Source organism: Pelodiscus sinensis, chromosome 4 (assembly GCF_052426305.1).
Source record: "Pelodiscus sinensis isolate ZL-2025 chromosome 4, ASM5242630v1, whole genome shotgun sequence".
Taxonomy (NCBI): Eukaryota; Metazoa; Chordata; order Testudines; family Trionychidae; genus Pelodiscus; species Pelodiscus sinensis.
This window is the reverse complement of record NC_143055.1, coordinates 99,019,768-99,032,884: the sequence shown is the minus strand read 5'-3', so window position 1 is coordinate 99,032,884 and position 13,117 is coordinate 99,019,768. Positions and strand designations below refer to the sequence as shown.

The window sequence follows — 13,117 nt, the reverse complement described above, 5'->3', positions numbered from 1 at the left end:
TGTCGATGAGCAAGTAAATAAAGCACTGGTGGCCTGCCAGTGCTAATCTTGGTAAATCGCCTCTGGCTTATTGCCCACCCTTGCATTATGGTAACTTATGCTTTGTTCGTGCAGGAAGGATCCATGTGCATGCAGAGGTCTGCCCATCTAGAGTCTATGCATTCACAGTCCTTCATTATAAAGTACACTGGAATGTATAAAACATACTTTGTGTGTGTCCTGTTTTGCAGAGAAAGTTGAGAATTTTAACTATAGTTTTGTTTGATAGTAACAAATTCCCTGATCCCTTTGTATACAGGCAGTCCCCGGGTTACATACAAGATAGGGACTATAGGTTTGTTCTTAAGTTGAATTTGTATGTAAGTCGGAACTGGCTCCAGATTCAGCCGCTGCTTCTGAAACTGACCAGAGGCTGACTACAGGAAGCTGGAGGCAGAATTGCTCTGCCCCCAGCTTCCTGGAATCAGCCATTGATCAGTTTCAACAGCGGCTGAATCTCGAGCCTGGGACAGAACAGCTGGGCTGCCAGGACCAACCCGGCAGCACCCCAGCTGCTCTACCCCAGGGTCCACAACAAAAGTCTGCTCTGGTCTGGTCTGGTGGGGGGGGGGGGGGGGCGCACTAGCTGCGCCCCCCCCCCCAGCAGACCAGGGACACGTGGAGCAAAGCTGCAGTGGCGGCGGGGTGCCGCGCCTCTGAGGCTTTGCCAGAGCAAAGCCTCAGAGGAGCGGGACCCCTCCGCCTCCCTGGCTTTGCTCCAGGTGTCCCTGGTCTGCTGGAGGCGGTCCCCAGCAGACCAGGGACACCCGGAGCAAAGCCGGGGAGGAGGAGGGGTCCCGCGCCTCCCCAGCTTTGCTCCAGGTGTCCCTGGTCTGCTGGAGACGGTCCCCAGCAGACCAGGGGCACCCGGAGCAGCTTTTCTCACCCCGGAGGTCGAGGTGACGGGACCGCTGCGCTCTGGGTGGTCCCGCTGCCTGCGAGCTCCGGGGCGAGAGAGCCCCGTTCGTAAGTGCGGATCCGACATAAGTCGGATCCGCGTAACTCGGGGACTGCCTGTATGTATCTTTCGAAGAGGGGGGTTCAAGATTTTAGCAAGTAGTCAGTCTTAGTTATGAGGTTTTTGCATATCAATATGTTTGTTATAACTGAAGAATTCATATTTTGTATAGTTCAGATGCAGCATTTAGTTCATGTCATAGGTGCCTGTATTATGTGTATTTATTAACTGAACATAACATTTTTGTGACTTTTTGGTAAAAATATTTTTCCTGTGCTTAAAGCTTAATACACACTTGGATAATTGGTCAGTGTTTTGTTGCAAAAATAATCGAGTTTGTTAGACTGAGATGGTCTACGTCTCTGTGATAAAGTGTGTGAGTGTGTGTGTGTGAAAAAGAAATACCAGTGCAGTATCCTAAACACCTGCACAACCAGCTAAAATTGACCTGAGGGCACACATCATGAGGCAAAAACTGTTGCCCTTTGTGATAATGTAATAAAGAACTATGGATTGTGTTTCTGCTGTTTTTGTATGCAGTGAAACGAATGCTGATCTGTTAAATCCAGATAAATAGGCAATCTCTGGAAATCGTGGCCTCTGATTCTGGGATTATATGTGACTGAGTTTGACTTCAAACTACAAGATTTACTAGTCAAGGAACAAGACTTAGTGTCTTCAAAAGGGTGGGCTCTGATATTTACAGGATTATCAAAATACTTAAAAACCTCTTCAGTTAGAATAAAATGCAAATTGCTAAATCTTTCGTGTAGCCTTTTTTAAGATGCTGCAGTACTGTTGTCATACTTTTATATTTTGCTTTTAACTTACTACATATTAATGTCAAATATATTTTAGGTCATGTTTCAGACTTGCTATATTCCAAAGCAGCCCATTCTCCTCCAATCACTTCTCTTCTTCCGAAGAAAATACCAAAGGAATTTATACTAAAATATAAACGTGGGGAGATAAACCCAGTATCTGCCTTGTATCAGTATGCACAAATGCAGCGTGTTCAACTAGACTTGAAGGAAACTGTTACAACAGGTAAATATTTCAGTTTTTAAGAAAAAGTATCCTTTTTTCATGAATTTGCAATGTATGGAGTTGGTGTGACTAGCTGATGCAGAAACTAGTTTTATGAAAAACGTTAGTTGTATAATATGTAGTATTAACATCAGTTTTTACTGTGCTTTAATGTAATCCCATAAGTGGTTAATGTGATAATTACAAATCAGTTATAGAAGAGAATAAAGCTCATACCTTGAACTTTAGAAGCTTTTTTCTGCTACTTTTTAGACACTAATTAGTTCTTCTAGTGCAGCGGTTCTCAAACTTTTTGGGTTCCGGAGTCCTTTACATGTGTAAAAATTTATGCGGAGCCCCAGCGGTCCACTGATTGTATGAACACGTACCTATCGATGTTTCCAGTTTGTCAACCGCGCAGAGAGCCTGGAGATGTCTCACGGATCCCTGGGGCTCTGCGGAGCACAGTTTGAGAAACACTGTTCTAGTGTGTGTGTGTGTGTGTGTGTGTGTACATTGCTTAAGGTCAGGGCTATTCAACTTTGGAAGCTCCCGGGGGCCACCACAATGATACTCACAGTGCATTCCGAGGGCTGCAACGTAAGTGTGGTTGCAAATACATGCAATTATATATGCAAATAACTTCTTTCACACTGATGGGCATGAATACAAAGATGAAGGCAAAACTATACAGCACATAGGACCCATTTAAGTCTTTTCTGCTAAATGCAATATTTACCCGATTTCCACCCATATGAAAGCACTTTTAACGAGCAATGACAGACCAGGAATGTAACTACTAAAACACATATCAACAGAATACCATTATATTAACCGCTTTTTTGTTTTGTCTCCCACCTGCTGGCTGCATGTTGAGCCCTGTGAAAACCCAAACTGCACCGCAGGCTGCAAACAAAGGGGCCACAGCCTGCACATTGAGTAGCCCTGCTTTAGATACTCATGGCTGGCCCATGCCTACTGAGACATAGGCTAAGAGGCTTTTTAATTGCAACGCAGACACTTGGACTCAAAGTGGAAAGGCCCCAGTGCTCTGGCTACAGCCTCAGCCTGAATTTCTCTATCTCAATTAAAACTCCACATAGGCCAGCTGTGGGTTTTTAATTTCAGTGCAGACATACCAATAAGCAGTTATTCATCTTATAAGCAACTTTATTCACCACTTGGCCTACTGTGTCTGCACTAAATACGAATTAATATTATGCGATCTTGAACAGTCTCATTTCCTGGCTTGTGTATTTGCATCTTCTCCACTCATGCATTTTGAGGTGTTTCATGTTGATATTTGGGCACAATTGCCCTGTATCTCTGTTTTTTTAGCACCATTGAGATTAAACTTTCCAGACTGAATTACATATGTTCAAGACCATGAAGAGAGAGTGCCAGTCAGTGAAAGATCCATGTACACTCAAAACTATCTTTGTTGATAGATCAAAGCATGGCGATGATAGGAGGATTTTCTCTCCTATGCAGTGCAATACAAAGAGAGGTGGAAACTGACGTTCTGAAGGTCTTGTTTTCATTGAGCTTGTATCCGGGTGGCCTGCTAGGGCCCTGGGGTCCCCTCCAGTTCAAGGGCCACTACCCCGATCCGACCCTGCCCCCGGCTTCTAATGCGCCGTCCCCACGGTCCACCCCTGACAGTATCTTCCTCACGTCCTCGCCGCTCCCACCGGAGGCTTCTCCTGTCGCCTTGTCCACTGCCCCGCTGCTCCGGGTCACTGGCTGGTCCGGCACCGCCCCTAGCACAGGGCCCCCCGTCAGCCGTCTCCGGGCCGCCTCGGCTGTCCACGTCGGCCGCGTCCTCTCCGGGCTGGGTCCCCAGCTGGTCTCGCGGTCTGTCCTGCGGAGGAGGCTGAGAGCAGAATCTCCCCTGCTCTCTGCTTGCCTCCCCCCCGCCTGTCTCTTTCTCCCCGCTTTTAAACTCCCCGCTCGGCGTTCCTCCCGCCCTTCCTGGGGCCGCCGCCATCTCCCTGGGTCCTACCTCCCCCCTGCTAGCCTCTTGCCTGTTGGGCGCATGCGCGCCCGCCATTTTGGTTTCCCCCGCTCCTGCTGGCCGCCCTGCTGCGCTGCGCCGGCTTCCTGGCGCCCCCTGATCTTCCATGCGGGGTCCGAGGCTGTGGATCCCGCGTCTGGTAGTGCGGGGGTGAGTCCCCCGGTCACAGAGCTGTCTTCCTACTTGGAAGTAATGTGTACTATTAAATTAACCTAAGAGGAAAAATGAGATTGGGGTAATTGAAATTCTGTCTTCTGACAGACTTTGTGATGTTGGGAAGTATATTATTGAAAGTTTTGCCCTAAATGTTTGTCCCCTTTTTCAGAAGTGACTTGGGCACTTATGAGACTTAGTTTGAAAGCCAAATAGATTTAGGCTCCTAGATCACTTTTGAAAATGGAACACAGGCTCCTCAGTTTAGGTGTTCTTGAAAATTTTACTCTTAATTTCTGTGTGAAGTTCACATCCTAAACATCACACCATTACGAAAAATAGCCTCATTTTATGGAAGCTCTCAATGGCCATAGTTTCCACTAAAATGAAAGGCACTTAAGTGAAATGAAATGCTTAGCACTTCTGTAAATTTGTGCTTTTCATTAATTGGCGTAAATCTATTTATGGATGTTGGATAGAAGGTGAAATATAAGGATGAAATATAATAATTTATATAAAAAGTAGTTTAGATTTGTTAAAATATCTTGGCTTCATAGTCACCTAACACTCCATGATTATAAATGCATAAAACTAATGTATACTTTTATGTGTGGCTTCTTTTTTTCAAGGCAACGTGTTTGGGAGTTACTTTGCTTTTTGTGCAGTGGTGGATGGAGTTCAATATAAGACAGGATTGGGGCAAAACAAAAAAGAATCTAAATCAAATGCTGCAAAATTAGCTCTTGATGAGCTACTCCAATTGGAGGATACTGCACCAAAGGTTTTTGAAAATTCAGGTAAATATTTTAAGAGACATATTATTGAAATACTTCTGTTGTAATAAATGTGTAGAGTAGCTTTGATTCAATATTCCTGCACCAGTGTCTTTTCTTTCCATTTCAGTGAATCCTTTCTGCAGAGTTACTTAGTTTGCAATCCTTACGTCTTTGTTTTCCTGTTCATGTATTTTTAAATCCTGCTTCAAAAGTTCCTGCCATTTACCAAGTGGAAAAAAATAATAAGGAAGTTAACCCTTTTCTGTAGTGTCTTCTATGTTAGCTATTCTCTCCAGGAAAAAAAGAAAGATAGTCTGAAACTTTTTTATATTGGAAACCTGATGGCACTAAGTCATTGCTTTCTGAAGAATTCAGTCATTACAAAATGAATCTGCTTTTTTGAGGCAGGTACTTATTAATCTGTGCTCCTGTGCTATACTTTAGAAAAAGAGCATTACTTTATGGAATGTGGACTAATTTAGTGAAACTAAATTAAGAAGTTGATTTTTGTTTGATAAAATAATTAACAGATGGCCTAGTGTGAATTTCAGTTGTCCTTGATGTTTGAGGGCCTTCCTGTTTCTATTTCCGTAGCTTGAAAAAACTCTTTTCAACAACCTTTATTTTGGGACTTAAACTAAAATGTAAGAACATGAGTTTTCAGTGCTTCCCACAGTTGAAAGTTTCTTTATATTAAAATTACAGGTCCTCCCCGGATTCCTGCAGAACCCAAAGTTTCAGCTGACTCAACTTATGTTTCAAAGATTCCTTATGGTAGGTAATCAATTTCCTTCTACTGTTCCCTGAAAATTAAATTGGAAAGCTAATGTGTCTTTATGGAGTTGAATTTGGTATCCATTCCTGCAAACATACTGATATTTATGAAAGTATTACTACCTAGTTTGTGCAGGGATGTCTGTGTTTTGATGATGATAATCTCACAGTAACCTTTGAGCTAAGATTGGTGTTCCTGTCATATAGATGGATAAATACACAGATGAACTTGCTTAAAGTTAGTGAGTTAATGCCAGAGTTCTGTCCTCAAAATATAAAAGGCTGTGTCTGATAGTATGCTCCCTATGTACAATCTAGCATAGGTTTTCTTCTTCTCAATTTTTCATGTACGTTTTGAATTTTTAAATTCACAAATGCTTGTTGGCTTTGTTCAGTAATGATTAGGGATGTTAAATTTCAATTAACTGACTAGTTGAATAGTCAACGCAATTTGCATCAACTATTTGATTAATTGATAGGGCACCTCCGCCTTTGAAGTGATCCCGGGCTCCATGCAGCGCTGCAGCTTTGAAATGCCACCTGCAGCCTAGGAACATGATCAGCTGGCCCTAGGCTGTGCCACATGAAGCCCAGGGTCTGGCCCCAGGCTCTATACAGCACTGCTGATTTGAAGCACCCCTTTCTCCCTCCCCCCCCCCCCCCCCGGCTGCCTCTTTCTGATAGAGGCAGCAAGGTGGGGGGGAAGCTACCACAGGCGGCCCCCGACTTGCGACATGATCGGTTCCTAGGGAAGCGTCACAAGTCGGGAGCATCGTAACTTGAACCCTCATTACAATAGGCGTCATGCAGCGTTGTAAATGCGGACTGAGGACATAAGTTGAGGGTTTTTGGCCCTTCTGCACTTAAAAAAATGGTTGTAAGTGTGAGGGGTTGCCACTCAGGCCGTCACATCTCGGGGGTTTCCTGTAGTCAACTACTCATTCATATCCCTACTATTGATTAGTGAATGTACTGAATGATATCATATGTTCAGGTTTGTAGTTCATCTGAATAGTTGACATTGCTTTGATCTGGTTTTGCCTACAAATTTGTATTTTGCTGATTTCTGTAATCTTTTCATATTTTATGTCTTCACTAGAGAGACGGCATCTTGTATACGAGAAATTTTCACAAGCTGTCAGGGAGGCCTTTAACAGTCTGGCTGCCAAATATCCTGAGTACCAGAGTTGTAGCAGTTCATTGGCTGCTTTTATAATTGAAAAAGGCAAGTTTGTTTTGCTGTTAAGTGTACTTATATATAAAAAAAACTTTTATATGTATGGGATACATATACAAAAAGCTTATTGAGCATAATGTAGCTTAACTATAGTTGCCTAAAAAAATCCCATAGCAAGCAAACATTACTCTTTTTGGCATGCCATAAAATTATTTATACAAAACAGAATGTTGCTGTATTTCCCTTGAAAGGATATTATAAACATGTATTTGTATACATTGAAATGTAAAGCATTCCATTGTGCTAGTCCTTACCAGAGAAGCTGGAAAATGCAAGGCCTTCTCAAGATTGTTGGGGTTGAAACTGTAGCATAATCTTATTTGCTCGGTCTTACTCCTCATTTTAACATTTCAGAGGCCAATCACAGTCAGTTAATGTTTGTTATATGCATTTTGGTGGGAGTTATTAATACATGAAATTAAAGGATGAGTTTTCAGGGTAAGAGGTTTCATAGTTAAAAGCTTTTCTTTCTTTTTCTTTTTTTCTTTCTGTCTTTCTGTCTTATTGCGTGTTGGAGTCTGTGTTTTGGACAGAGACCCTATTGTATTAGGTGCTGTACAAATGCAGAAGAGAGAATCTTTGCCCCAGAAGGTTTATAATTGTAGTAAACTCTAATACAAAATACTTGAAGCACACTCACTATATTTAAGTAGGACAGAACAGAAAATGCATCTCTCTCTCTGTATGTGCACGTGCGCGTGCGCACACACACACACACACACACACTCCCTCTGTGTCTCTCTCTCTCTCTCTCTCTAAATCAAAGGCCATGTTTTGTAGTAGGTGAAGCCTATAGTGACTTTCTAGGATATTACCAAGTAGAATACCATTTGTGATGGGATTCCCAGGATGTAAGCTGGGACTGTGGGACTGCTGTGCCTCTTAAAATTCTAGCTTAGGCGCTCTCTCACATAGCTTTGCTGATGACAAGCAACAAAGCCTTCCAGGTGCTGTTCTCACTTGTCACAACTACATGTAGCACCCCACACCTGGATAGATTTAATGACTTACTAAAAAGACACCCAGAACCACTCATGAATCACACAGAGAAAAGAACCAGACAAATTTTCCCAGCCATATACAGGCAGTCCCCGAGTTACGCGGATCCGACTTACGTCGGATCCGCAGTTACGAACGGGGCAGTTCCTCTCCCTGGTCTCCAGCAGACCAGGGAGAGGAAGCAAAGCGGCGGAACACGTGGGCAGCGGACAGGGCTGTCCGCTGCCCACGCGCTCCGCGGCTTGGTTCTGCTTTGCCCTGCTTTGCCCCCGTCCCCCTGGTCGGCAGACCGGGGGGGGGCAAAGCAGAGCCAAGCCGTGGAGCGCGCGGTCAGCTGACATCCCAGACGCGTCTGGGCTGGCAGCTGGCAGCGCGCTCCGCGGCTTGGCTCTGCTTTGCCCCCCCCCCCCTCCCCCTGGTCTGCAGACCGGGGGGGGGGGGGGGGCAGAGCAAAGCAGGGCCAAGCCGCGGAGCGCGCGGTCAGCTGACAGCTGTCAGCTGGCCGCGTCCTCCGCGGCTTGGCTCTGGTTTTCCTCGCCCCCCCTCCCCCCCCCGTCCTCCTGGTCTGCAGACCAGGGGGACGGGGGGGGCAAAGCAGGGCCAAGCCGCGGAGCACGCTGGCAGCGGACAGCCCAGCCACGTCTGGGCTGTCCGCTGCCCGCGTGTTCCGCCGCTTTGCTCCCCGTCCCCCTGGTCTGCAGACCAGGTGGACGGGGAGCAAAGCAGAGCAAAGCCACGGAGCCCGAGGGCAGCAGGACAGCCACGGCGCGTCTGGGCTGTCCCGCTGCCCCCGTGCTCCGTGGCTTTGCTCCGGACACCTGTGGTACAGCAGCTGGGGCGCTGCCAGTTGGTCCCGTAGCACCGCTCTGGGCACTACTGGACCAACCCAGCAGCACCCAAGCTGCTCTGCCCCAGGCGTCCTGATTCAGCCGCTGCTGAATCTGACCAGCAGTGGCTGAATCAGGACGCCTGGGGCAGAGCAGCTTGGGTCCTGCTGGGTTGGTCCAGTAGCGCCGAGGAGCGGCGGCGCTACTGGACCAACCCAGCAGCACCCCAGCTGCTCTGCCCCAGGCGTCCCCAAGTCAGCCGCTGCTGAAACTGACCAGTGGCTGACTACAGGAAGCCCCTGCCCCGGGCTTCCTGGAATCAGCCGCTGATCAGTTTCAGCAGCAGCTGACTTGGGGATGCCTGGGGTTCTTAAGTTGAATCTGTAAGTCAGAACTGGCGTCCAGATTCAGCCGCTGTTGAAACTGATCAGTTTCAGCAGCGGCTGAATCTGGAGGCCAGTTCTGACTTACATACAGATTCAACTTAAGAACAAACCTACAGTCCCTATCTTGTACGTAACCCGGGGACTGCCTGTACTTCAGGAATATACCATCTTGGATTGCTTAGGACCCTTTCTTGAACAATACAAGTTTTAGTTAGCTCATCACTTCATCAATGGAAAGTGGCTATACACCAGCCTTTATAAACCTGAACAGATTTACCAAACACGCCTGACCAATTCACTCGAAAAGATAAATAGTAAAACAAGTTTATTCAATACAACAAAAGATAGATTTTTTTAAGTGTTATGTAAGGCTAAGATTTAGTCATAGGTGTCTTTTTAGTAAGTCATGGACAGGAAACAACAAATCACGGCCAATGGCCTATTAATGGTTTATATCACAAATACAAAAAAATTTAAAATGATTGAATTGTGGTGGCAAACATGTGGCACCATGTGAAAGGGGGAGCAAAACTGCAGCTGATTAGGCCAATGATGGGGCCACCCCAGTGACTAGTCATGGGGCCAGCTGCTTGTGCAGCCCTGTGGTCACTATTGCTAGCCCCCTTAGATCTGTGACTTCTGTGACCTCCGTGTCAAACACAGAGCCTTAATTATAAATGATAGGCAAAAAGTTAGTGGTAGCCAAATGAAAATATAAGCATACAGTCTAACCCTTGACCTTTATCACAGAAGGCGCTATATAGATCAAGTAGTGTGTTCACCACACTGGATCTTAAAATCCTTCATGTACGAGTTTGTCTCTTAAAGCTTTGGCCTGTCTCCTCAGTTGTAGTCTTCAGCCTTGTTAGCATTTCTGTTGCTTGTAACATCGGTGGGGAGAGAAGAAAAGGCAAATGCATGAGGCCCCTGGGTTCCGGTTTATGCCCTTAGTCCATGTTCTTGGAGAACATAAGTCCAGGCACATCTGGTGGGCATTGCTGAGTCACTAGACAAGGTTGGACAATTCCCCTGGCGTGGTGATCTGCACGTGAGTCATTGCACTGCATCTCTCTTTCTGGACAATGGCTGTTGATGGTCATTTGATGCCCACCCAGGTATTGGTCATCCCCCTGGTTATTGTCTTTGGGAAGCTAATATCTGGGTGCTTTCAAACCCGTAACATATTTTAGTGGCAGTAAAAAGAACACAATTCTCATAACTTCAGAAACATCAATGATACACATATGGAAATGGAACAGTAAGTTTCAGTAGATCATAATCTTTCCCATGATACCTCACATAGAATGTTTTATATGAAACATCACAGTTATATTCAAATGATGAATACTGGCATTACAGGGCACTTCCCAACGTATAAGATCCCTCAGCGCTATTGTTAGCTAGCCAAGAGGTTCTGAAAATCTAGTACATTGTAGCTAGATTTATGTGCAAAGAATAGACTGATTTTTCTATGTATTTTAAAAATGAGAAGTTACTTTTGACAATAATTAGTATGTGAGGTTACACATTTGGGTTGCTTTTCAGTCTTGGGTCTTCCTTTCAGGCTTGGGGAGGTCACCTCATTCTGCTAACCTACTGACATAATTTGCAATGCATGGAAGAGGATGACTAGAATTTTCATGTGCCTTACCTTCCTGCTACAGTGTTGGACTCTAGGGCATACTTCTAACTCTGGTGTTACCATCTCTTAACAGCAAGGTCAGGGAGTTGGTTGAGGATTTAAGAATTTGCTGGCATTCTGTCTGTTATGGGGAAGAGCAGTGTTGACATCATCTAGGATAGAGAGCAGCGGTTGCAATAATCTGGAAAAGGAGAAAAGAAGAAAAAACCTTTTTGGGGAGACGAGAGTAGGAAATAAAGGGAGAGATATATTGCAAAGGTGGCAGTTTAGACAACGGGGAGCATGGTGGAAAAGGGAAAGATGAGCTTTGTTCTTGTCCTACTGATTTTAATGTGATGAGACATCTTGGAAGAACCATGACCTTGATGACGATATATGTGGTAGTGAGGAAGCCAAAGTGCTGAAATAGGCTTGAATTGTCACGGCATTATCAACAAATCCTGGATGAAGCTTTGAGGGGCAGCAACAGAGGAAAAGGGAGATAATACACACTGCAAATGTGATCAAGAAGATTGGAAGAGAAGAGATCTTTTTGAAAACCCTTGGAGGTCTGGCTCAATGAGATAATGATCAGGTCTGTCTGTACTGAACAGAGCGGACAAATTAATCTCTCTACACAAAGTAGAATATCATCCTTCCCTCTTTTCCTGCATCCTAGGTAAATTAACGCCCTAAGCCATGTGTATCATTGTTACACTGAGTGGTAGGTTTTTACTGTGCTGAAAGATAGGGGCAATGGTGGGTGCAAGCTGTTAACTACAGGTTAAATACTTTTTCGTTTTAGCTGGACAGCATGAAGTGGTAGCTTTAGGCACAGGAGAATTCAATTATAGTCAGTGCATTCATCATGACGGGAGACTGTTGCATGACACTCATGCTGTTGTTACTGCAAGACGCTCTCTGCTAAGGTAAGCAAATGAGTATATAAACTGAAAGAACTTCAGACAATCATTTTGAGTAAGCTAAATATTGATGGTAATACATTTTGTGAATATTAATTTTATATACAATAGACCCACACAATTTGTAAAATTGCTATTTGTGATTACTAGTATTTGTAATGAGTTCCCCGGGAGTGCCAGGAGCCATGAGAAGGATGGGGGTCGGGGGAAGTTCTTCACAGGGAGTTCAGGAGCCATGCCTCCAGTATTTGCAAATGTCATCATTTGCGGTCATGCCAAGAACTTATCCACCGTAAATGGTGGAAGTTTCCTATAGCTAGGATTACTGTTTTAGGGTATATGGGTGGTGGCGTGTGTGTGTGGGGGGGGTGGTGGTTTGGGCAGTGCTGTCCAAAAATTGGGACTTCAGGAATATTTTTTCAATATTCACAAAATGCATGTATGTAATGTAATCTTTGTTCCCTAATTTACTTTAACATGGTAGTATTGCAGATAGCACTAGGTAAAAGCACATTAGGAAACCTTTGCTGTTCACTACCAGGGTCTGCATAGGTCATATACGATGCTTAGTGTGCTTTAAAAATCACACTCCTATAGTTTGTATTGCTGCTTTGTGCAGATAAGTCCTTAGATATATTCTTGCTGTTTTTCCAGTGTTTGTCACCAATGTCTTTTTTTGTATTGAACAGTATTTTATTGGTGTCTATTGGATTAAAAAGAAGTCAGAAGTCTTATATATAGCACTTGAGATTTCTTTACTAGATTATTATTTAAATACTAGAGATGTTCAGAATAAAATAGATATGCTAATCATCTATATAGTTCAGCATTTCTAGATCTTTAATATTTTTTTAGGTATTTTTACAGGCAGCTTTTGTTGTTCTTCAGTAAAAATCCTCTTCTGATAGACAAATCCATATTTTGTATGGAACAAGCATCAAGCCTGCTCAGTCTAAAACACAATGTAAATATTTTTCTCTACATGAATCAGTTGCCAAAAGGATCTGCTCAAATAAAGTCACAGCTGTAAGTATTTGAGTCTTCAGATGTACAAGATGCTTATTCGGCAATGTAATAAGATACTTCAGTCTTCTATTTAGGATAAATTAGTCTGCATCATAGTAAGGGTTATAAATTGCATGGTATAGAGAAGCTGAGTTTTTTGGTAGTGTGGTTGAACTCTGTTCAAAAATAGCTTGAGCCTGTGACTGATGGATTGACAAATGCGTATTTTGGAGTTTTTTCTTTTATATGTATGCACACATTTTGTAGTCTGCTTAGAAAAATTTCAGAGGAGTAGCCGAGTTAGTCTGTAACAGAATTTTTTTTTAAAAAACCCCAGTCATCTGAAGAAGTGGATTGCACCCAGAAAAGCTCATGATAC

The 13,117-nt window shown here is 44.0% G+C and overlaps 1 protein-coding gene across 2 annotated transcripts in view; it reads left to right on the top strand.

Annotated features, from left to right (window-relative positions):
• The window catches only part of ADAD1 (adenosine deaminase domain containing 1), a 31,083-nt gene that overhangs the window by 4,442 nt on the left and 13,524 nt on the right, over positions 1-13,117 (top strand). For both annotated transcript variants that reach the window (XM_006125601.4, XM_075929843.2), the window contains exons 3-8: positions 1,856-2,044; positions 4,820-4,987; positions 5,672-5,740; positions 6,840-6,965; positions 11,616-11,739; positions 12,589-12,759. In XM_006125601.4, coding sequence (XP_006125663.3) covers positions 1,856-2,044; positions 4,820-4,987; positions 5,672-5,740; positions 6,840-6,965; positions 11,616-11,739; positions 12,589-12,759 — 847 coding nt within the window. The remainder of the gene's footprint in view (positions 1-1,855; positions 2,045-4,819; positions 4,988-5,671; positions 5,741-6,839; positions 6,966-11,615; positions 11,740-12,588; positions 12,760-13,117) is intronic.